The 26,113-nt window shown below is 46.6% G+C and overlaps 1 protein-coding gene across 1 annotated transcript in view; it reads right to left on the bottom strand.

The window, feature by feature from the left end:
• The window catches only part of LOC139242929 (uncharacterized), a 297,685-nt gene that overhangs the window by 99,755 nt on the left and 171,817 nt on the right, over positions 1-26,113 (bottom strand). Inside the window, exons 4-7 of the mRNA XM_070870565.1 lie at positions 20,754-20,945; positions 18,944-19,110; positions 2,877-3,048; positions 2,715-2,780 (exon numbers count right to left, since the gene is read on the bottom strand). Coding sequence (XP_070726666.1) covers positions 2,715-2,780; positions 2,877-3,048; positions 18,944-19,110; positions 20,754-20,945 — 597 coding nt within the window. The remainder of the gene's footprint in view (positions 1-2,714; positions 2,781-2,876; positions 3,049-18,943; positions 19,111-20,753; positions 20,946-26,113) is intronic.

Below are 26,113 nucleotides of genomic sequence, written 5' to 3' on the forward strand. Positions count from 1 at the left end.
TGATTTTCCCCAACTTACCTACGGGTCACCGCTGAGCCAAATATTGCGCCAGGGCGATCTGTGGACGGTGTACGACGGTGGTCTGTTCCCCAGCGGGACTTTGAAACTGTCGGGGAACACAGCTGGGGAATTTTTCACCGACTCGGTTCTCGCCCAAAGCGGCCGATACCGCCGAGATACCGGGCAGGAAGCAATGAAAATTGTCGCATTTAAAGTACAGAAAAATACATTAAAGTAATTTCAACATTAAAAATCCTTTTATATAAAAGGTAAGTTCATTTTTAGACATTTTAAAACATGTAAATTTGAAAAGAATGTTTGTTTTAAATAACTAATTAAATTCTATTCATATTAATTTGAAATATGTGATGTTTTTGAAAGTTATTTTAGTGTGTGTGTGTTTTTGAGGGTATTCCCAGTCATGCTTATGATGGTTCCAGACAGGGAGTTACTATCAGTATGAATGGGGATCCCACTACTCTGATAGGTTGGGCCGGCCCACATTATCTCAATGATGTATACGAAACCCGTACACTTCTGGGATATGTGTGCCTCTATGAAGGTCTTCACATAGAGCCCCAGGATCGCAGGTCTCCGAACCTCCGGGATCACCAGGTACTTTGGTGAAATGTTTGCGGTTGGAGATATTCCCCAGCAGGAAACCTCCGACCGCAATTTCCAGCCCAATGTCCTGGAGTTTGCTGCAATAATTACGGCGAGTCTATCAGCAACGCCTGGTGTCCACACACGCGCAGTTAAACGTGGAAAACCAGAGGATGCTACCAGATATGCCATGCTCCTCCACAAGGTCTGCTGCTGTTGTTCTCACCGAGAGACTCGGAATTGAAATCACTGTAATGGCGTGAACTTGCAATACTTACCCACTACCTCTGCACTAGTCGGATGTAAAAGATAGCGCTAGTGCACTCAGGACTACATGACATTTTGAAGTCTCATTCTATCAGAAGAAAACTAATGTTGCAGATTTTAAATATATATGGTATATATTATATATATATTGTTTCAACTTTTTCTGTTTGTATTTTTTAACCTTTGTCCTTTAATCCTATCTGTAGTCCTCAATCTTTCCTTTGCTTTCTCTACCTGCCTTGGCTCCATATTCCTTCATATCATTGTCGACCAAAAATCTATCGATCGCAGGTCTTGTTTCAGTCATTAAGGAGAAATAAATGTGAAGACATTAAAATAGAAATTATACTTCCTGGTTTGGACTCTGCGAGACTGAGGATTCTTCAATCTGATTGGTTGAAGAGCCTCAGTTCTCTCCACAGATGTCACAAATCCGCTGTAGAGGGCGCCATGCTGGAACAGATGCCTGATGACAGCATCTCTTCACCCTAATTCAAGTCAAATCTTGGGGAACAGCTGTCAATGTTCCTTTGCCTCTATATCACGATCCTGCCAGGTGTGTATGGGGTTTCAGTGTATCAGGACCCTGTCAGGTGTGTATGGGATTTCAGTGTATCGGGACCCTGCCAGGTGTGCACAGGATTTCAGTGTATCAGGACCCTGTCAGGTGTGTATGGGGTTTCAGTGTATCAGGATCCTGTCAGGTGTGTATGGGGTTTCAGTGTATCAGGACCCTGTCAGGTGTGTATGGGGTTTCAGTGTATCAGGATCCTGCCAGGTGTGTCTGGGGTTTCAGTGTATCTGGACCCTGTCAGGTGTGTATGGGGTTTCAGTGTATCAGGACCCTGTCAGGTGTGTATGGGGTTTCAGTGTATCAGGACCCAGTCAGGTGTGTATGGGGTTTCAGTGTATCAGGACCCTGTCAGGTGTGTATGGGGTTTCAGTGTATCGGGACCCTGTCAGGTGTGTATGGGGTTTCAGTGTATCGGGACCCTGTCAGGTGTGTATGGGGTTTCAGTGTATCAGGACCCTGTCAGGTGTGTATGGGGTTTCAGTGTATCAGGACCCAGTCAGGTGTGTATGGGGTTTCAGTGTATCAGGACCCTGTCAGGTGTGTATGGGGTTTCAGCGTATCAGGACCCTGTCAGGTGTGTATGGGGTTTCAGTGTATCAGGACCCTGCCAGGTGTGTATGGGTTTTCAGTGTATCTGGACCCTGTCAGGTGTGTATGGGGTTTCAGTGTATCAGGACCCTGCCAGGTGTGTATGGGTTTTCAGTGTATCTGGACCCTGTCAGGTGTGTATGGGGTTTCAGTGTATCAGGACCCTGTCAGGTGTGTATGGGGTTTCAGTGTATCAGGATCCTGCCAGGTGTGTATGGGGTTTCAGTGTATCAGGACCCTGCCAGGTGTGTATGGGGTTTCAGTGTATCAGGACCCTGCCAGGTGTGTATGGGGTTTCAGTGTATCAGGATCCTGTCAGGTGTGTATGGGGTTTCAGTGTATCAGGATCCTGCCAGGTGTGTATGGGGTTTCAATGTATCTGGATCTTTCTAGGTCTGTGGGGGTTTTCACGTAGCATCACGATCCTGCCAGATGTGTATAAGATGTCCAAGTGATACTGACAAGCAACTGGATTCAGTGAACGATTGCAAGTTCGCATATTTATATGAAACAAATCTATATACAATAGTTGAGCTTCGATGCCAAATCTATGCAACGTTGAATCCTATTTCCCTCGATCTTTGACATCCAGATTCCCAGATGCTAATAACCTCAAAACAGTTAAATATTCGGATTCTCAGAAGTGAAGTAAACAATTTGAAATCTGCATTTCATCACTTACCTTCCAGGTGACTTGGTACTTTGGATAAACCTCGTGCGATGTTCATGTAAACAAGTGGATCAGAACCTGTTTAAATCAAGTAACGGTCATGAAATCAGATATTATAGTAAAATCTGTAGTGTTTGAATCTGAAATTGAATTCAGTGGGTGATGTTACCGTACCGTGTTCCTGTATTTCTTTCAGTATTTTGTTCAACTTTGGTAACCTGTGGCACATTTTGACAAAAGATTCCCACATCACCCTTTGGGCCTTTGAGCCTTTCTCCATCACCAGATTTAGGAGCAGTTTAGAACTGCCCGCCCGGTTTCCCTTCTCGGCGAGCTCAGTGACTTTCTGTAAAGGATAATAATGAATATATTGAGGAGCGAAGTGAAATACAAATACTGAGAATGAAAAGCAAAGGATCTGCTCAATGATGGGATTTCCCAGTTGTTTTGAGCAATAAGGCAGTCACTGAACTGGGTACTGATCCATTCTGGACAGGGGCTGTATATTCTGTAAACATGTTGATTCAGTCATTAATGGCAAAGAAATTTGATGAAACTAAAACAGAAAATCAGAACTATTGTTCTTGGAGAATCAGGAATCACTGACAATCTGCAGTTTTGATGGTATTCGTTTTCTCTGCCCTGCAATATCCAACATAACATCAGATTACTGATTGACAATATGATGCACTTGTTTGTCACACTGTGATTTACTGAGAAATAAAACAGCAGCCAATCTATTACTCATGTGCTTTTGTTCTGAGAATACCAACAATCTATTGACCTCAGTCTTGAATATACTCATAACTTGACCATTAACATAAGAATTAGGAACAAGAGTAGGCCAACTAGCCCCTCGAGCCTGCTCCGTCACTCAACAAGATCATGGCTGATCTGGCCGTGGACTCAGCTCCACTTACCCGCCCGCTCCCCATAACCCTTAATTCCCTTATTGGTTAAAAATCTATCTATCTGTGATTTGAATACATTCAATGAGCTAGCCTCAATTGCTTCCCTGGGCAGAGAATTTCACAGATTCACAACCCTCTGGGAGAAGAAATTCCTTCTCAACTCGGGTTTTAAATTGGCTCCCCCGTATTTTGAGGCTGTGCCCCCTAGTTCTAGTCTCCCCGACCAGTGGAAACAACCTCTCTGCCTCTATCTTGTCTATCCCTTTAATTATTTTAAATGTTTCTATAAGATCACCCCCTCATCCTTCTGAACTCCAACGAGTAAAGACCCAGCCTACTCAATCTATCATCATAAGGTAACCCCCTCATCTCCGGAATCAGCCTAGTGAATCGTCTCTGTACCCCCTCCAAAGCTAGTATATCCTTCCTTAAGTAAGGTGACCAAAACTGCACGCAGTACTCCAGGTGCGGTCTCAGCAATAACCTGTACAGTTGCAGCATGACCTCCCTGCTTTTGTAGCGCGAGTCCGGGGTCGGCGAGAGGCCTATAAAGGCCAGCGGGAGTCGAGCAGTTCGAGCAGTCAGTCGAGGAGGCGGGAGCTCGGAGCAGCGCGAGTCCGGGGTCGGCGAGAGGCCTATAAAGGCCAGCGGGAGTCGAGCAGTTCGAGCAGTCAGTCGAGGAGGCGGGAGCTCGGAGCAGCGCGAGTCCGGGGTCGGCGAGAGGCCTATAAAGGCCAGCGGGAGTCGAGCAGTTCGAGCAGTCAGTCGAGGAGGCGGGAGCTCGGAGCAGCGCGAGTCCGGGGTCGGCGAGAGGCCTATAAAGGCCAGCGGGAGTCGAGCAGTTCGAGCAGTCAGTCGAGGAGGCGGGAGCTCGGAGCAGCGCGAGTCCGGGGTCGGCGAGAGGCCTATAAAGGCCAGCGGGAGTCGAGCAGTTCGAGCAGTCAGTCGAGGAGGCGGGAGCTCGGAGCAGCGCGAGTCCGGGGTCGGCGAGAGGCCTATAAAGGCCAGCGGGAGCTCGGAGCAGTCAGTCGAGGAGGCGGGAGCTCGGAGCAGCTCGAGTCCGGGGTCGGCGAGAGGCCTATAAAGGCCAGCGGGAGTCGAGCAGTCAGTCGAGGAGGCGGGAGCTCGGAGCAGCGCGAGTCCGGGGTCGGCGAGAGGCGTACCGGTGCAGCTACAGGGAGAAGGCAAAGATACAAAGGTGACGTCACAGCCTAGGGGGTAAGTGATTGGCTGGTGATTGGTGAGTAGTTTTTCTTTTTCTTCTTATATTGGTCAGTAACTTTTAACATTGTTATTACCAGTTTAAGTGTATCTAAGGGTTAAGACATGGCAGGAGAGCTCGGTCGGGTGTTATGCTCCTCCTGTACCATGTGAGAACTCAGGGACACTTCCGGTGTCCCTGACGACTACGTGTGCGGGAAGTGTGTCCACCTCCAGCTCCTGACGGTCCGCGTTGCGGAATTGGAGCTGAGGGTGGATTTACTCTGGAGCATCCACGATGCTGAGAATGACGTGAGTATCACGTGTAGTGAGTTGGTCTTACCGCAGGGAAAGGGTCCACAGCCAGATAGGGAATGGAAGACCAGCAGGAAGAGTAGTGCAAGGAAGGTAGTGCAGGGGTCCCCTGTGGTCATCCCCCTGCAAAACAGATACACCGCTTTGGATACTGTTGAGGGGAATGACTCATCAGGGGAGGGCAGCAGCAGCCAAGTTCATGGCACCGTGGCTGGCTCTGCTGCACAGGAGGGCAAGAAAAAGAGTGGGAGAGCGATAGTGATAGGGGATTCAATTGTGAGGGGAATAGATAGGCGTTTCTGCGGCCGCAACCGAGACTCCAGGATGGTATGTTGCCTCCCTGGTGCAAGGGTCAAGGATGTCTCGGAGCGGGTGCAGGACATTCTGAAATGGGAGGGAGAACAGCCAGTTGTCGTGGTGCACATTGGTACCAACGACATAGGTAAAAAGAGGGATGAGGTCCTACGAAACGAATGTAAGGAGCTAGGAGCTAAATTAAAAAGTAGGACCTCAAAAGTAGTAATCTCGGGATTGCTACCAGTGCCACGTGATAGTCAGAGTAGGAATCGCAGATGAATACGTGGCTTGAGCAGTGGTGCAGCAGGGAGGGATTCAAATTCCTGGGGCATTGGGACCGGTTCTGGGGGAGGTGGGACCAGTACAAACCGGACGGTCTGCACCTGGGCAGGACCGGAACCAATGTCCTAGGGGGAGTGTTTGCTAGTGCTGTTGGGGAGGATTTAAACTAATATGGCAGGGGGATGGGAACCAATGCAGGGAGACAGAGGGAAACAAAAAGGAGACAAAAGCAAAAGACAGAAAGGAGATGAGGAAAAGTGGAGGGCAGAGAAACCCAAGGCAAAGAACAAAAAGGGCCACTGTACAGCAAAATTCTAAAAGGACAAAGGGTGTTAAGAAAACAAGCCTGAAGGCTTTGTGTCTTAATGCAAGGAGTATCCGCAATAAGGTGGATGAATTAATTGTGCAAATAGATGTTAACAAATATGATGTGATTGGGATTACGGAGACGTGGCTCCAGGATGATCAGGGCTGGGAACTCAACATCCAGGGGTATTCAACATTCAGGAAGGATAGAATAAAAGGAAAAGGAGGTGGGGTAGCATTGCTGGTTAAAGAGGAGATTAATGCAATAGTTAGGAAAGACATTAGCTTGGATGATGTGGAATCTATATGGGTAGAGCTGCAGAACACCAAAGGGCAAAAAACATTAGTAGGAGTTGTGTACAGACCTCCAAACAGTAATAGGGATGTTGGGGAGGGCATCAAACAGGAAATTAGGGGTGCATGCAATAAAGGTGTAGCAGTTATAATGGGTGACTTTAATATGCACATAGATTGGGCTAGCCAAACTGGAAGCAATACGGTGGAGGAGGATTTCCTGGAGTGCATAAGGGATGGTTTTCTAGACCAATATGTTGAGGAACCAACTAGGGGGGAGGCCATCTTAGACTGGGTGTTGTGTAATGAGAGAGGATTAATTAGCAATCTCATTGTGCGAGGCCCCTTGGGGAAGAGTGACCATAATATGGTGGAATTCTGCATTTGGATGGAGAATGAAACAGTAATTTCAGAGACCATGGTCCAGAACTTAAAGAAGGGTAACTTTGAAGGTATGAGGCATGAATTGGCTAGGATAGATTGGCGAATGATACTTAGGGGGTTGACTGTGGATGGGCAATGGCAGACATTTAGAGACCGCATGGATGAATTACAACAATTGTACATTCCTGTCTGGCGTAAAAATAAAAAAGGGAAGGTGGCTCAACCGTGGCTATCAAGGGAAATCAGGGATAGTATTAAAGCCAAGGAAGTGGCATACAAATTGGCCAGAAATAGCAGCGAACCTGGGGACTGGGAGAAATTTAGAACTCAGCAGAGGAGGACAAAGGGTTTGATTAGGGCAGGGAAAATGGAGTACGAGAAGAAGCTTGCAGGGAACATTAAGGCGGATTGCAAAAGTTTCTATAGGTATGTAAAGAGAAAAAGGTTGGTGAAGACAAACGTAGGTCCCCTGCAGTCAGAATCAGGGGAAGTCATAACGGGGAACAAAGAAATGGCAGACCAATTGAACAAGTACTTTGGTTCGGTATTCACTAAGGAGGATACAAACAACCTTCCGGATATAAAAGGGGTCAGAGGGTCTAGTAAGGAGGGGGAACTGAGGGAAATCTTTATTAGTCGGGAAATTGTGTTGGGGAAATTGATGGGATTGAAGGCCGATAAATCCCCAGGGCCTGATGGACTGCATCCTAGAGTACTTAGAAACATAGAAACATAGAAAATAGGTGCAGGAGCAGGCCATTCAGCCCTTCTAGCCTGCACCGCCATTCAATGAGTTCATGGCTGAACATGAAACTTCAGTACCCCCTTCCTGCTTTCTCGCCATAACCCTTGATCCCCCGAGTAGTAAGGACTTCATCTAACTCCCTTTTGAATATATTTAGTGAATTGGCCTCAACTACTTTCTGTGGTAGAGAATTCCACAGGTTCACCACTCTCTGGGTGAAGAAGTTTCTCCTCATCTCGGTCCTAAATGGCTTACCCCTTATCCTCAGACTGTGACCCCTGGTTCTGGACTTCCCCAACATTGGGAACATTCTTTCTGCATCTAACCTGTCTAAACCCGTCAGAATTTTAAACGTTTCTATGAGGTCCCCTCTCATTCTTCTGAACTCCAGTGAATACAAGCCCAATTGATCCAATCTTTCTTGATAGGTCAGTCCCGCCATCCCGGGAATCAGTCTGGTGAACCTTCGCTGCACTCCCTCAATAGCAAGAATGTCCTTCCTCAAGTTAGGAGACCAAAACTGTACACAATACTCCAGGTGTGGCCTCACCAAGGCCCTGTACAACTGTAGCAACACCTCCCTGCCCCTGTATTCAAATCCCCTCGCTATGAAGGCCAACATGCCATTTGCTTTCTTAACCGCCTGCTGTACCTGCATGCCAACCTTCAATGACTGATGTACCATGACACCCAGGTCTCGTTGCACCTTCCCTTTTCCTAATCTGTCACCATTCAGATAATAGTCTGTCTCTCTGTTTTTACCACCAAAGTGGATAACCTCACATTTATCCACATTATACTTCATCTGCCATGCATTTGCCCACTCACCTAACCTATCCAAGTCACTCTGCAGCCTAATAGCATCCTCCTCGCAGCTCACACTGCCACCCAACTTAGTATCATCCGCAAATTTGGAGATACTGCATTTAATCCCCTCGTCTAAATCATTAATGTACAATGTAAACAGCTGGGGCCCCAGCACAGAACCTTGCGGCACTCCACTAGTCACTGCCTGCCATTCTGAAAAGTACCCGTTTACTCCTACTCTTTGCTTCCTGTCTGACAACCAGTTCTCAATCCACGTCAGCACACTACCCCCAATCCCATGTGCTTTAACTTTGCACATTAATCTCTTGTGTGGGACCTTGTCGAAAGCCTTCTGAAAGTCCAAATATACCACATCAACTGGTTCTCCTTTGTCCACTTTACTGGAAACATCCTCAAAAAATTCCAGAAGATTTGTCAAGCATGATTTCCCTTTCACAAATCCATGCTGACTTGGACCTATCATGTCACCATTTTCCAGATGCACTGCTATGACATCCTTAATAATTGATTCCATCATTTTACCCACTACTGAGGTCAGGCTGACCGGTCTATAATTCCCTGTTTTCTCTCTCCCTCCTTTTTTAAAAAGTGGGGTTACATTGGCTACCCTCCACTCCATAGGAACTGATCCAGAGTCAATGGAATGTTGGAAAATGACTGTCAATGCATCCGCTATTTCCAAGGCCACCTCCTTAAGTACTCTAGGATGCAGGCCATCAGGCCCTGGGGATTTATCTGCCTTCAATCCCATCAATTTCCCCAACACAATTTCCCGACTAATAAAGATTTCCCTCAGTTCCTCTTCCTTACTAGACCCTCTGACCCCTTTTATATCCGGAAGGTTGTTTGTATCCTCCTTAGTGAATACCGAACCAAAGTACTTGTTCAATTGATCCGCCATTTCTTTGTTCCCCGTTATGACTTCCCCTGATTCTGACTGCAGGGGACCTACGTTTGTCTTCACCAACCTTTTTCTCTTTACATACCTATAGAAACTTTTGCAATCCGCCTTAATGTTCCCTGCAAGCTTCTTCTCGTACTCCATTTTCCCTGTCCTAATCAAACCCTTTGTCCTCCTCTGCTGAGTTCTAAATTTCTCCCAGTCCCCAGGTTCGCTGCTATTTCTGGCCAATTTGTATGCCACTTCCTTGGCTTTAATACTATCCCTGATTTCCCTAGATAGCCACGGTTGAGCCACCTTCCCCTTTTTATTTTTACGCCAGACAGGAATGTACAATTGTTGTACTTCATCCATGCGGTCTCTAAATGTCTGCCATTGCCCATCCACAGTCAACCCCCTAAGTATCATTCGCCAATCTATCCTAGCCAATTCTCGCCTCATACCTTCAAAGTTACCCTTCTTTAAGTTCTGGACCATGGTCTCTGAATTTACTGTTTCATTCTCCATCCTAATGCAGAATTCCACCATATTATGGTCACTCTTCCCCAAGGGGCCTCGCACAATGAGATTGCTAATTAATCCTCTCTCATTACACAACACCCAGTCTACTTAAGGAGGTGGCCTTGGAAATAGCGGATGCATTGACAGTCATTTTCCAACATTCCATTGACTCTGGATCAGTTCCTATGGAGTGGAGGGTAGCCAATGTAACCCCACTTTTTAAAAAAGGAGGGAGAGAGAAAACAGGGAATTATAGACCGGTCAGCCTGACCTCAGTAGTGGGTAAAATGATGGAATCAATTATTAAGGATGTCATAGCAGTGCATCTGGAAAATGGTGACATGATAGGTCCAAGTCAGCATGGATTTGTGAAAGGGAAATCATGCTTGACAAATCTTCTGGAATTTTTTGAGGATGTTTCCAGTAAAGTGGACAAAGGAGAACCAGTTGATGTGGTATATTTGGACTTTCAGAAGGCTTTCGACAAGATCCCACACAAGAGATTAATGTGCAAAGTTAGAGCACATGGGATTGGGGGTAGTGTGCTGACGTGGATTGAGAACTGGTTGTCAGACAGGAAGCAAAGAGTAGGAGTAAACGGGTACTTTTCAGAATGGCAGGCAGTGACTAGTGGAGTGCCGCAAGGTTCTGTGCTGGGGCCCCAGCTGTTTACATTGTACATTAATGATTTAGACGAGGGGATTAAATGCAGTATCTCCAAATTTGCGGATGATACTAAGTTGGGTGGCAGTGTGAGCTGCGAGGAGGATGCTATTAGGCTGCAGAGTGACTTGGATAGGTTAGGTGAGTGGGCAAATGCATGGCAGATGAAGTATAATGTGGATAAATGTGAGGTTATCCACTTTGGTGGTAAAAAGAGAGAGACAGACTATTATCTGAATGGTGACAGATTAGGAAAAGGGAAGGTGCAACGAGACCTGGGTGTCATGGTACATCAGTCATTGAAGGTTGGCATGCAGGTACAGCAGGCGGTTAAGAAAGCAAATGGCATGTTGGCCTTCATAGCGAGAGGATTTGAGTACAGGGGCAGGGAGGTGTTGCTACAGTTGTACAGGGCCTTGGTGAGGCCACACCTGGAGTATTGTGTACAGTTTTGTTCTCCTAACTTGAGGAAGGACATTCTTGCTATTGAGGGAGTGCAGCGAAGGTTCACCAGACTGATTCCTGGGATGGCAGGACTGACCTATCAAGAAAGACTGGATCAACTGGGCTTGTATTCACTGGAGTTCAGAAGAATGAGAGGGGACCTCATAGAAACGTTTAAAATTCTGACGGGTTTAGACAGGTTAGATGCAGAAAGAATGTTCCCAATGTTGGGGAAGTCCAGAACCAGGGGTCACAGTCTGAGGATAAGGGGTAAGCCATTTAGGACCGAGATGAGGAGAAACTTCTTCACCCAGAGAGTGGTGAACCTGTGGAATTCTCTACCACAGAAAGTAGTTGAGGCCAATTCACTAAATATATTCAAAAGGGAGTTAGATGAAGTCCTTACTACTCGGGGGATCAAGGGTTATGGCGAGAAAGCAGGAAGGGGGTACTGAAGTTTCATGTTCAGCCATGAACTCATTGAATGGCGGTGCAGGCTAGAAGGGCTGAATGGCCTGCTCCTGCACCTATTTTCTATGTTTCTATGTACTCCATCCCTCTCGCAATGAAGGCCAACATTCCATTCGCCTTCCTGATTACCTGCTGCACCTGCAAACTAACTTTTTGGGATTCATGCACAAGGACCCCCAGGTCCCTCTGCACCGCAGCATGTTGTAATTTCTCCCCATTCAAATAATATTTCCTTTTACTGTTTTTCCCCCCCCCCCCCCCCAAGGTGGGTGACTTCACATTTTCCGACATTGTATTCCATCTGCCAAACCTTAGCCCTTTCACTTAACCTATCTAAATCTCTTTGCATCTTCTCTGTGTCCTCTACACAACCCGCTTTCCCACTAATCTTTGTGTCATCTGCAAATATAGTTACACTACACTCTGTCCCCTCTTCCAGGTCATCTATGTATATTGTAAATAGTTGTGGACCCAGCACCGATCCCTGTGGCACACCACTAACCACCGATTTCCAACCCGAAAAGGACCCATTTATCCCGACTCGCTGCTTTCTGTTAGCCAGCCAATTCTCGATCCATGCTAATACATTTCCTCTGACTCCGCGTACCTTTATCTTCTGCAGTAACCTTTTGTGTGGCACCTTATCGAATGCCTTTTGGAAATCTAAATACACCACATCCATCGGTATACCTCTATCCACCATGCTCGTTATATCCTCATAGAATTCCAGTAAATTAGTTAAACATGATTTCCCCTTCATGAATCCACGTTGCGTCTGCTTGATTGCACTATTCCTATCTCGATGTCCCACTATTTCTTCCTTAATGATAGCTTCCAGCATTTTCCCCACTACAGATGTTAAACTCACCGGCCTATAGTTACCTGCCTTTTGTCTGCCCCCTTTTTTTAAACAGAGGCGTTACATTAGCTGCTTTCCAATCCGATGGTACCTCCCCAGAGTCCAGAGAATTAATAAACACGATAACAAGTCCAACACTTCAATCACTTCTCTTTCAGTAATTGAAATGCCTGACACCCATTATTCTACATTCTCGCTGCCGGCATGAAACCTCGAAAACTGGAGTCATGTATCCAGGACTTCCATCAACAACTTACATTTATATATTGACTTTAATATAGAAAAGCTTCACTTCACAGAGGCAGAATTAGACACTGGGGCACGAGGTAAAGCAGGATACGATATTAGAGGTGAGCAACACCCTGAGTAAAGGTAAATTTTGAAGAGAGGGAGGTGGAAACGCGAGGGTTTTAATGGAGTGAATTCCAGAGCGTGGGGCCCTAAATGCTTGACCACCAGTGGTGGTGTGAACCAAGGGTTGCATGAGGCCAGTTTTAGAGTAAGGGAGAATTATATTGGCACGGGAGGTTGTCAGCCTGCAAGAGCTTATAGAAATAGGGAAGGTCGATGCCAGGAATGTATTTGAATTGGAGGATGGAAATTTGAAATTGAAAGCATTGGATGACGGGGTGCCACCATATGAGAGCACAATTAATATAAAATTACAGATTGACTGAATTCAATTCTGTTATGTTCCCCCAGAGAGAGAATTCAACACCAAGAGCTCACGGGCAGGAAATTACAGACTGAATGAGACCATTTTCCTGATCTACCCCTCGGGAGTGACCTTCCACACCCATAGCACAGGACCAGGAAATTACAGACTGAATGAGACCATTTTCCTGATCTACCCCTCGGGAGTGACCTTCCACACCCATAGCACAGGACCAGGAAATTACAGAGTGGACAAACCCAATTTCCTGATGTCACCCTGGCATGCATTGTTCATCAACAAGAGCAGAGGGACAGGTAATTTACCCACTTGAGTGGTTTTGCACAGTCCATGATAACAAATGATAAAGTGAGAGAAGATAGCTTATGAGAGCAAAACAGCAATAAATATAAAACAGACAGTAAGAGCTTCTGCAGGTATACAAACAGGAAGAGTGTAGCTAAAGTAAACGTTGGTCCCTGAGAGGATGAGACTGGGTAATCAATAATGGGAAACAGAGAAAGGGCGGTGACTTTGAACAAATATTTTGTATCGGTCTTAAGGTAGAAGACACTAAAAGTGTAGATGCTGAGAGGATGTTTCCCCTCGTGGAGGAATCTAGAACTAGTGGTATAGTTTCAGAATAAGGGGTCGCCCATTTAAAACTGAGATGAGGAGGATTTTCTTCTCTCAGATGGTCGTGAATATTTGGAATTCTCTATCCCAGAGAGTTGTGGAGGCTGGGTCATTATATTTAAGGTGGAGATAGACAGATTTCGGAATGCTGAGTTATGGGTTATGGGGAGCGGGCGGGGAAGTGAAGTTGAGGCCAGGATCGGATTAGCCATGACCTTATTGAATGGCGGAGCAGACTCGAGGGGCAAAGTGACCTACTCTTGCCCATATTTCTTATGTTCAAAGGAAATAAAATGCGCTTTAGAAATGTTATGCAGATACACGGAGATGTTACCAGGGATGAGGGGCATTGTTATGCATGGGATTGCATTAGAGTTGAGAAGATTAAGTGAGCAGTTGATGGAAGTCTTCAAGATTCTTAAAGCTTATGATTAAATAAATGTTTAGATTGTTTTCACTGTTTAGTCAGAGGCCACAAATGGAGGCTAATTCGAAGTATTAATGGTGATGTTGGATAACTGTATTTCCGTCATCACGGTTAAAATGCATAATTTATTCCCAGAAACTGTTGCAGAACCAAATCGATAAATTGTTGTAATAGATAATTTGATTGTTTTCAGAAAGCGTAAGGTGAGCGTATCTGCTGTGAGGAGGTTGTTGGGGATAGACCAGGTTGGATATCAACTGTAAAGGGTAGTGACTACGAGGTTGAGATTAGACAAGGTGTAATATTAATGCTAATGGGTAGTGACCAGGAAGTTAGGATTAGATTAGTGAGCAGGTGACCGAGGTCAAGAGGAGGAGGTTGGGATTAGACTGGGTGGGATATTAACGGTAATGGGCAGTGAGCAGGTTGGGATTAGACTGGGTAGGATATTAACGGTAATGGACAGTGAGCAGGTTGGGATTAGAAACATAGAAAAGAGGTGCAGGAGTAAGCCATTCGGCCCTTCGAGCCTGCACCACCATTCAATAAGATCATGGCTTATCATTCCTTCAGTACCCCTTTCCTGCTTTCTCTCCATACCCTTTGATCCCCTTAACCATAAGAGCCATATCGAACTCCCTCTTGAATATATCCAATGAACTGGCATCAACAACTCTCTGCGGCAGGGAATTGCACAGGTCAACAACTCTCCGAGTGAAGAAGTTTCTCCTCGTGTCAGTCCTAAATGGCCTACCCCTTAGCCTAAGACTATGTCCCCTGGTTCTGGACTTCCCCAACATCGAGAACATTCTTCCGCATCTAACGTGTCCAGTCCCGTCAGAATCTTTCATGTTTCGATGAAATCCCCTCTCATCCTTCTAAACGCCAGTGAATAAAGGCCCACTTGATCCAGTCTCTCCTCAAATGACAGCCCAACCATTCCTGGAATCAGTCTGGTGAACCTTCGCTGCACTCCCTCAATAGCAAGAATGTCCTTCCTCAGACTAGGAGACCAAAACTGAACATTCCAGGTGAGGCCTCACTAAGGCCCTGTACAACTGCAGTATGACCGCCCTGCTCCTATATTCAAATCCCCTTGCTCTGAAGGCCAACATACCATTTGCTTTCTTTACCACCTGCTGTACCTGCGTGCCCACTTTCAGTGACTGATGAACCATGACACCCAGGTCTCGTTGCACCTCCCCTTTTTCTCGTCTGCTGCCATTCAGATAATATTCTGCCTTCGTGTTTTTTCCCCCAAAATAGATAACCTCACATTTATCCACCTTATACTGCATCTGCCATGTATTTGCCCACTCATCTAATCTGTCCAAGTCACCCTGCAGCCTCTTAGCTTCCTCCTCACAGTTCACACCGCCACTCGGTTTAGTGTCATCTGCAAACTTGGAGAAAGTACACTCTATTCCTTCATCCAAATCGTTAATGTATATTGTAAAGAGCTGGGGTCCCAGTACGGAGCCTTCGGCACCCCACTAGTAACTGCCTGCCATTCTGACAAGGACCCGGCTCTCTGATTCCTGTCTGCCAACCAGTTCTCGATCCACGTCAGTACATTACCCCCAATACCACGCGCTTTGATTTTGTACACCAATCTCTTGTGCGGGACCTTGTCAAAAACCTTTTGAAAGTCCAAATACACCACATCCACTGGTTCGCCCTTGTCTACTCTACTAGTTACATCGTCAAAAAATTCCAGAAGATTGTCAAGCATGATTTCCCTTTCATAAATCCATGCTGACTTGATCCGATCCTGTCACTGCTTTCCAAGTGGGCTGCTATTTCATCCTTAATGTTTGATTCCAACATTTCCCCACTACTGATGTCAGGCTAACCGGTCTATAATTACCCGCTTTCTCTCTCCCTCCCTTTTTAAAAAGTGGCGTAACATTAGTTACCCTCCAGTCCATAGGAACTGATCCAGAGTCGATAGATTGTTGGAAAATGATCACCAATGCATCCACTATTTCTAGGGCCACTTCCTCAAGTACTCTGGGATGCAGACTATCAGGACCCGGGGATTTATCGGCCTTTAATCCCATCAATTTCCCGAACACAATTTCCCGCCTAATAAGGATATCTTTCAGTTCCTCATTCTCACTAGACCCACTGTCCCCTAGTACATTCGGAAGGTTATTTGTATCTTCCTTTGTGAAGACAGAACCGAAGTGTTGGTTCAATTGGTCTGCCATTATAAATTCACCTGAATCCGACTGCAAGGGACCTACGTTTGTCTTTACTAATCTTTTTCTCTTCACATATTTATAGAAGCTTTTGCAATCAGTTTTTATGTTCCCTGCAAGCTTCCTCTCGTACTCTATTTTCCCCTTCTTAATTAAACCCTTAGTCCTCCTCTGTTGAATTCTAAATTTCTCCCAGTCCTCAGGTTTGCTGCTTTTTCTAGCCAATTTATATGTCTCTTCCTTGGTTTTAACACTATCCTTAATTTCCCTTGTTAGCCATGGTTGAGCCACCTTCCCAGTTTTATTTTTACTCAAGACAGGGATGTACAATTGCTGAAGTTCATCCATGTGATCTTTAAATGTTTGCCATTGCTTATTCACCATCAACCCTTTAAGTATCCTCTGCCAGTCTATTCTCGCCAATTCACACCTCATGCCGTCGAACTTACCTTTCCTTAAGTTCAGGACCCTAGTTTCCGAATTAACTTTGTCACTCTCCATCTTAATAAGGAATTCTACCATATTGTGGTCATTTTTCTCCAAAGGGCCTCGCACAACAAGATTGCTAATTAGTCCCTTCTCATTACACATCACCCAGTCTAGGATGGCCAGCTCCCTGGTTGTGGGATATTAACAGTAATGGGTAGTGAGCATGTTGGGATTAGACTGGGTGGGATATTAACAGTAATGGGCCTTGAACAGGAGGTTGGGATTTGACTGGGTGTGATATTAACGGTAATGGGCAGTGAGCAGGAGGTTGGGATTAGACTGGGTGGATATTAACAGTAATGGGCAGTGAGCAGCAAGTTGCTATTACACTCGGCGAATCAGAATAGATTAATTAAAACTTGCACAGCCTCAAGGCAGAACATTGTGGTTTTTCCAAAAACAGATTATTTGGGTTGTTTTCCCTGTTTAGATCGGATACATTTTCACCATATGAGATCCTGTGTTTTTTTTTTAAAAAAGATCTTTGCTTAACCCATAAGTGATTATTTTGACATCCAGCAGTTCCCCGATTTACTATTAAATAGTTTCCTGGTGACTCAACTTATGACTTTCCCATAAACTTTGGTGGTTAAAAACAGAGAGACAAACTATTATCTGAATGGTGACAGATTAGGAAAAGGAGAGGTGCAATGAGACCTGGGTGTCATGGTACATCAGTCATTTAAGGTTGGCATGCAGGTACAGCAGGCGGTTAAGAAAGCAAATGGCATGTTGGCCTTCATAGTGAGGGGATTTGGGTACAGGAGCAGGGAGGTCTTGCTACAGTTGTACAGGGCCTTGGTGAGGCCATACCTGGAGTATTGTGTACAGTTTTGGTCTCCTAACCTGAGGAAGGACATTCTTGCTATTGAGGGAGTGCAGCGAAGGTTCACCAGACTGATTCCCGGGATGGCGGGACTGACATATCAAGAAAGACTGGATCAACTGGGCTTGTATTCACTGAAGTTCAGAAGAATGAGAGGGAATCTCATAGAAACGTTTAAAATTCTGACGGGTTTAGATAGGTTAGATGCAGGATGAATGTTCCCAATGTTGGGGAAGTTCAGAACCAGGGGTCCCAGTCGAAGGATAAGGGGTAAGCCATTTAGGACTGTGATGAGGAGAAACTTCTTCACCCAGAGAGTGGTGAACCTGTGGAATTCTCTACCACAGAAAGTTGTTGAGGCCAGTTCACTAAATATATTCAAAAAGGAGTTAGATGTAGTCCTTACTACTCGGGGGATCAAGGGGTATGGCGAGAAAGCAGGAATGGGGCACCGAAGTTGCATGTTCAGCCATGAACTCATTGAATGCCAGTGCAGGCTCGAAGGGCCGAATGGCCTGCTCCTGCACCTATTTTCTGTTTCTAAACTCCTGTCTGTTGTTTCTGGTCTCTCCTATTCCCAGTCCCATTGAAACCGTTTACCTTTGTTTTTAGTCCACACGAGTAATAGCCGAACAGTTCCCTTGTCCTTTATACAGATACTGATGGGACAAGGTGTGTATTTACAACACTTCACATCATTGTATCCCATTCGCAATATTTGCAGTTTTATCAATTTCATTCCTATTGTTGTGGTTCATGTTCTGGAACATTCCATGTTTCTAACATTTATTTCAACAATTCACGCTGGCAGTGAATAAAGCTAATCAGGAGTTTGGTTGCTTGAACAAGACATTTTTGAGATGAAAGAGGGAGATAATGCGCCCACTTTATAAACCATTGCTGTGACCGCACTTATACTGTGTGAAGGTCCGGTTGCCTCAGTACAAAGGTTATCGCAGCTATTGAAGAGAGCAGCTCGAATGATTGAGAGGGTGGACAGGTTGGATTAGAAGGAGCTATTGTCTAAAGTGGGCATGTTAACACTGGAAAAGAGACGATTGAGAAGTGATCTGATTGCTGTTTCACTTTGTTCACTACAGTAGAAACAGAGGACACTGCCTGCGCTTGAAGGAGAGTAAATTCAAAACTAATCTGCGGACACAATATTTCAGTGAGGGAGTGGTGAATCTGGGGATTGGGCTGCCTCGGGAGACTGTGGAAGCAGTTAATGTTGATTCATTAAAAGGCAAATTAGATTTATTTCTGAAAATCACATTTTGAATTGCAGTATATGAGTAATTCGAGTTATGACATGTGGTAAGTGCAGCATGGTTGTGAGAAACAGATGACCTTGTACCTCTGGTTCCCAAAGCTCTCCACCACTGGGGCTTTCCTCACCTCATGTCTGGCTCTGTTGTAGACTCACTGATTATAGATCGATCAGTCAACTACTCCATGATCATTGTAGCATGCGACTACCAGGATGCTAAACGGCGAGCTCGGTACATCTTGGCATTTTTTTCATCGAGTAACTATGTTCCTATCTCACATTCTGTCAGCTCGGTGATGGTGGAATGAACTAAACTCATTCTGTGTCCCTCCCACTTACGTGATATTCTTGTCCACTGAAATGGTCCTCGCCTGTTAACCAGAGACCGAGTCCCTCCACACCCTCTTCAATCGCCTGTTCTAGTCTGTCCCGGTAGAATTTCGTCAACTGCAACAATTGGTCATCGTTGCACTGTGTCAAGAGCTGAGTGATTGTAGATTTCGGATCTGTGAAGTCAAACGGAGAAAATTAAACAAATTATCGACTTTCTATCCAGGCTGCAACATTTCCTCTCAAATGAAAGGAAGACTCCTGCGGGCCACATTCTGAAAACGTACATATACACAAGTTCTATATAGTCACCTTAAAGACAGTGTTCACATTTGTCAAACTTGAATTAGCTTCAGCTCATGGGTTCCAGCCTCCCCTGATCATCGCCTGTATCTGTAATTATTCCCGAATTCCACCTCGGAATACAGATTCCAAGAGTTTGCTCACAATGCAGCCTCCCCCTCGGTCATCCCCACTGTGCGTAAGCTGAAAAAACACTCCAAAAATGTGCTGTTTCCCTTCCTATTCCTTAACTGTGTAACTATTGATTCTACATTACAAAACTCCTGGGGACATCCTTATATTCTAGCCCTGTCATAAAACACATTATTAATACTGGAATACAGTACATTTCACCCTCCTCAATTAGTGTGATTTCACCCGGAGTTTTGTTCTAAACTAAGTCCTGTCTCACAGTTAATGGACCACATCACCCAGAAGGATAAGGGCAGAACGTGCACAGGAACACCGTTACCTCCAAGTTACACACTATCCGGACTTGGACACATCTCGACGATTATTCATTGTCACCGGGTCAAAAATCATGGAATGTCCTGATTATCCGTTTCTGTTCCAACAGTTTTATTAATTCCGCTCTCTTCTCAAATCCAGATATTTCTCACCCTCCAGTCACCAGCTGATACACCTGGCCACTGCCACATTCACCATTTCTGCAAACCCATTGTTCATCGGTTCAGATCGTGACCGTCCCTTCCCTTCTCCCTGAACTCACCCGAGTGCCCCAGGAACATGAACCCTTCCCTTCCCTTCCCCCTGAACTCACCCTAGTGCCCCAGGAACATGAACCCTTCCCTTCTCCCTGAACTCGCCCTAGTGCCCCAGGAACATGAACCCTTCCCTTCCCTTCTCCCTGAACTCACCCTAGTGCCCCAGGAACATGAACCCTTCCCTTCTCCCTGAACTCACCCTAGTGCCCCAGGAACATGAACCCTTCCCTTCCCTTCTCCCTGAACTCACCCTAGTGTCCCAGGAACATGAACCCTTCCCTTCCCTTCTCCCCGCCCCACACCGAACCCCACTGACCCGGCCCCACACCGATACCCCACTGACCCGGCCCCACACTGACCCGGCCCCACACCGACACCCCACTGACCCGGCCCCACACCGATACCCCACTGACCCGGCCCCACACCGATACCCCACTGACCCGGCCCCACACCGATACCCCACTGACCCGGCCCCACACCGATACCCCACTGACCCGGCCCCACACCGATACCCCACTGACCCGGCCCCACACCGATACCCCACTGACCCGGCCCCACACCGATACCCCACTGACCCGGCCCCACACCGACACCCCACTGACCCGGCCCCACACTGATACCCCACTGACCCGGCCCCAGTATCCACCAATATGTTTTCATTCCCCTCAAAATGTTATAATCAGGATCGTTCCACTCTGAGTCCTGTTCAATACTAATTCCTGTCTCAGTTAATAGATCACAGAACTCAGAAGCAGAAGAGCACAAGGTGCTTGGGAACACCATCGCCTCCCATTTCCCACCAAGTCACCCACCGTCCCGACTTGAAAATATATCGTCTTTCTTCATCGGTGGGTCAACATGGAATCCCCAACGCAAGTAATCCTGTTCCAACAGTGCTGCAGCTCTCCTGTCCATCCTGCTCCATTTCATGAAAGGTGACGGATCTTCTCCCCAGTTTGGACCTTCAGCCATGGTGGTGACAGGTGTTGCCACTACCTGAGGCTCTGTAATAAATATATTAATAGGGGGTTAGAGGGAAATATTAAAGTGAGAAGAAGAACGTTTCCTTGTTAAACATGATACCCAGTCCCTCCTCCCCCATCAGTACAACAGTGGTTAGCTCTGGGATCCAGCATTTCCCGAGTGTTACGATCAAGTCTCCACATCAGGTGTGACACAGACAGCTGCCCAGTGAAATCCAGTGAGTCCCGCTGATCTCCACAACCCAGTTCCAGACGGGCTCCCGTCGGCCGAGACTGCACACTGGGAGCGCCCATTGGTGAGATTTACTCACAGTGCAGGCCCAAACCAGCCTTATTCCTGAGGTAGGGAATATTCTGCAGGGAAATGTGGAGTGGGTGATCATTGATAAATGTCTGACAGAATTATATTATTTTATTTACAGACGTGTTGATTGGTATTTTTTAATACTAAAATCTGGTATTTTATGAAAATGATATCTATCCAGCGATAAAATATACAGCTGGGTGTGATTCCTCTGGTCTCTATGGGCAGTGACGTTGTCGTGTGTCCATGGAGATGTGACCTGGTTGGGGTGAGGGGAGGGTGAAATGCACAAGAGGCCAGAGTCGGAGGAACAGAGAGATCTTGGTGGTGGGGGATTGTGAACCTCAAGTATGTTACAGAGACAGGGAGGGCCGAGACCATGAATGGGGTTTAAACGTGGATGAGAGTTTTAAGTCGGAGGAGCTGGGGGACCGGGAGACACTGTAGGTTCACAAGGACAGGAATGATCGGTGAGCAGGGTTTTGATGAACTGACGTTTACGGTGGGTGAAAGGAGCAAAGTCTGCCCGCAGAGTATTGGAACATCGAGCATACAGGGATAAAAACATGGGTGAGGGTTTCAGCAGCACATGGGCTGAGCAGGGAGAATGATGGGCGATGTTACCGAGGAGGAAGTAGGGGGTCTTTGTGAGGAGGGGATCGGGTCGGAAGCTCAGCTTGGTGACACACAGAACACTGAGATTGTGAACAATCCGAGACAATGGCTGGGACGGGAATAGAATCACCGGCGACGGAACAGAATTCAAGGCAGGGGCCAAAGACCATGTGGTCCCAATGTGTAATTGGAGAAAGATGTAGGTCATCACAGACTGTCGGATAAGCAGCGTGAGAAACCACAAGCAATGGAGGGGTCGAGAGAGGTGGAACAAAGTGCTGTCAGCGTACATATAAAAGCTGATCTCTTCTCTTTGGATAATGTCTCCGAGGGGAAGCGTGTCGGTGTGAATTACGAGGTGACGAGGGGAGATCCATGGGGGATTGCAGGGGTAACAGTGCAGGAGCCCTTGATGAAGATTTCCTGCAACGACTGGATGGGGAAAAGTGGAACCAAGCGAGGACAGTGCCACTGAGCTGGACAACGGAGGGAGAGGTGATGGAGGAGGATGTTGTGCTGGACCGTGTCAAAGTGCAGAGGTCACGGAGAATGAGGAGGGATAGTTTACCACGGTCTCAGTCAGAACGTTTCATTTGTGACTTTGATTGTTGCCACTTCATTGCTGTGGGAGGAGTGGAATCCCAATAGGAGGGGCTCAAACATGGAATTATGAGCAAGATGGACAGAGTCGGGAGGTGACAAACGATAAAGAGGGAATGGAGGTGGGAGATGGTGATAAACATGTCGAACTCCTCACACACGTGTCACACTGGGCGGGTCTCTCTGATCAAACCCTCTCCTCTCAAATACACAAGTCTCATTTGTGGTTTAATGTTACAGAAACAGTTAAACACATTTCACTTTTACAGAACATTCCACGGCTGGCTCTGGCTGGGTGACTGGAATCTCTCAGTCCCACCAGGAGTTTGCTTGTGGCAGGCCACAGAATTAGAGCAACACTTGGATCTTTTCTTTGCACCAAACTGCCTCAGAAAATGGGTCACCGTCACTTCCCTTTTTAGACAGAATTACACGGAAGGTACACAACACAAACCGGCCTTTCAGCCTAACCCCCGGCCCGTGTTTATGATCCACACCAGCCTTTTCTCACCGCTCTTCATCTAAGACCATCAATCAGTATAACCCTTCAGTCCATTCTCCCCCATATGTTTCTGTAGCTTGCCCTGAAATGCATGTTTTCCCTGCAGTGGAATGTGGAGCTTGCCTTCTCACCGACCCTGTACAGTTCACGTGTTGCTGTTCATCAGTTCCACCGACACAGGCCCACACCGGCCCAACCCAATACAGATATCCCACTGACCCGGCCCCACACCGACATCCCACTGACCCGGCCCCACACCGACACCCCACTGACCCGGCCCCACACCGATACCCCACTGACCCGGCCCCACACAGATACCCCACTGACCCGGCCCCACACCGACACCCCACTGACCCGGCCCCACACCGATACATCACTGACCCGGCCCCACACCGACACCCCACTGACCCGGCCCCACACCGATACCCCACTGACCCGGCCCCACACCGACACCCCACTGACCCGGCCCCACACCGATACCCCACTGACCCGGCCCCACACCGATACCCCACTGACCCGGCCCCACACCGATACCCCACTGACCTGGCCCCACACTGATACCCCACTGACCCGGCCCCACACCGACACCCCACTGACCTGGCCCCACACTGATACCCCACTGACCCGGCCCCACATTGCAACCTCAGTAACGGTGAGTGAGGTTACACTCCAAGTTTAACGTCTGTATTGTGAATCTGTATTGTGAAATTTGATGTGTGACAAGGGATGAGGGCAGTAGGAAGTGTGACGCTTACAGAAAGTGTGCATTATCGATAAGACTGCGAATTCATTACTAATGAATCTCGATGGTTTTGCTCATCCTTAGACAGATGGACTGGAATGTGTTCTCACTGCGTTTGTTGAAACAGGTGAGAATGGCAGGCAGACATGCGAGAATGTTCACTACAGCGCTCCCAGTACTGGAGGACTGAACAACATCGGAACAGTATTCTCTGTTACAAATGAATTGAAACAGGCGTCAATATAAGAAAAGTGTTATTCAACCATCACAATAGCAACTCTTCTGAATTATATTTATCCATAAAATCTGTGTTATGATAATTTTCTAAGAGATTGTATAAAATGTATTCCCTGTATCAGAAGGTGTTGCTGCCAATGGACGGCTGAAACATAGAAACATAGAAAATAGGTGCAGGAGCAGGCCATTCAGCCCTTCTAGCCTGCACCGCCATTCAATGAGTTCATGGCTGAACATGAAACTTCAGTACCCCCTTCCTGCTTTCACGCCATACCCCTTGATCCCCCGAGTAGTAAGGACTTCATCGAACTCCCTTTTGAATATATTTAGTGAAATGGCCTCAACTACTTTCTGTGGTAGAGAATTCCACAGGTTCACCACTCTCTGGGTGAAGAAGTTTCTCCTCATCTCGGTCCTAAATGGCTTACCCCTTATCCTTAGACTGTGACCCCTGGTTCTGGACTTCCCCAACATTGGGAACATTCTTCCTGCATCCAACCTGTCTAAACCCGTCAGAATTTTAAACGTTTCTATGAGGTCTCCTCTCACTCTTCTGAACTCCAGTGAATACAAGCCCAGTTGATCCAGTCTTTCTTGATAGGTCAGTCCCACCATCCCAGGAATCAGTCTGGTGAATCTTCGCTGCACTCCCTCAATAGCAAGAATGTCCTTCCTCAAGTTAGGAGACCAAAACTGTACACAATACTCCAGGTGTGGCCTCACCAAGACCCTGTACAACTGTAGCAACACCTCCCTGCCCCTGTACTCAAATCTCCTCGCTATGAAGGCCAACATGCCATTTGCTTTCTTAACCGCCTGCTGTACCTGCATGCCAACCTTCAATGACTGATGTACCATGACACCCAGGTCTCGTTGCACCTTCCCTTTTCCTAATCTGTCACCATTCAGATAATAGTCTGTCTCTGTTTTTACCACCAAAGTGGATAACCTCACATTTATCCACATTGTACTTCATCTGCCATGCATTTGCCCACTCACCTAACCTATCCAAGTCACTCTGCAGCCTCATAGCATCCTCCTCACAGCTCACACTGCCACCCAACTTAGTGTCATCCGTAAATTTGAAGATACTACATTTATCCCCTCGTCTAAATCATTAATGTACAATGTAAACAGCTGGGGCCCCAGCACAGAACCCTGCGGTACCCCAATAGTCACTGCCTGCCATTCCGAAAAGTACCCATTTACTCCTACTCTTCGCTTCCTGTCTGCCAACCAGTTCTCAATCCATGTCAGCACACTACCCCCAATCCCATGTGCTTTAACTTTGCACATTAATCTCCTGTGTGGGACCTTGTCGAAAGCCTTCTGAAAGTCCAAATATACATCAACTGGTACTCCTTTGTCCACTTTACTGGAAACATCCTCAAAAAATTCCAGAAGATTTGTCAAGCATGGTCTCCCTTTCACAAATCCATGCTGACTTGGACCTATCATGTCACCATTTTCCAAATGCGCTGCTATGACATCCTTAATAATTGATTCCATCATTTTACCCACTACTGAGGTCAGGCTGACCGGTCTATAATTCCCTGCCCTCTCTCTCCCTCCTTTTTTTAAAAAAGTGGGGTTACATTGGCTACCCTCCACTCGATAGGAACTGATCCAGAGTCAATGGAATGTTGGAAAATGACTGTCAATGCATCCGCTATTTCCAAGGCCACCTCCTTAAGTACTCTGGGATGCAGTCCATCAGGCCCTGGGGATTTATAGGCCTTCAATCCCATCAATTTCCCCAACACAATTTCCCGACTAATAAAGATTTCCCTCAGTTCCTCCTCCTTACTAGACCTCTGAGCCCTTTTATATCCGGAAGGTTGTTTGTGTCCTCCTTAGTGAATACTGAACCAAAGTATTTGTTCAATTGGTCTGCCATTTCTTTGTTCCCCGTTATGACTTCCCCTGATTCTGACTGCAGGGGACCTACGTTTGTCTTTACTAACCTTTTTCTCTTTACATACCTATAGAAACTTTTGCAATCCGCCTTAATGTTCCCTGCAAGCTTCTTCTCGTACTCCATTTTCCCTGCCCTAATCAAACCCTTAGTCCTCCTCTGCTGAGTTCTAAATTTCTCCCAGTCCCCAGGTTCGCTGCTATTTCTGGCCAATTTGTATGCCATTTCCTTGGCTTTAATACTATCCCTGATTTCCCTAGGTAGCCACGGTTGA

The sequence above is a fragment of the Pristiophorus japonicus genome, unplaced genomic scaffold (assembly GCF_044704955.1).
Source record: "Pristiophorus japonicus isolate sPriJap1 unplaced genomic scaffold, sPriJap1.hap1 HAP1_SCAFFOLD_154, whole genome shotgun sequence".
Lineage (NCBI taxonomy): Eukaryota > Metazoa > Chordata > Chondrichthyes > Pristiophoridae > Pristiophorus > Pristiophorus japonicus.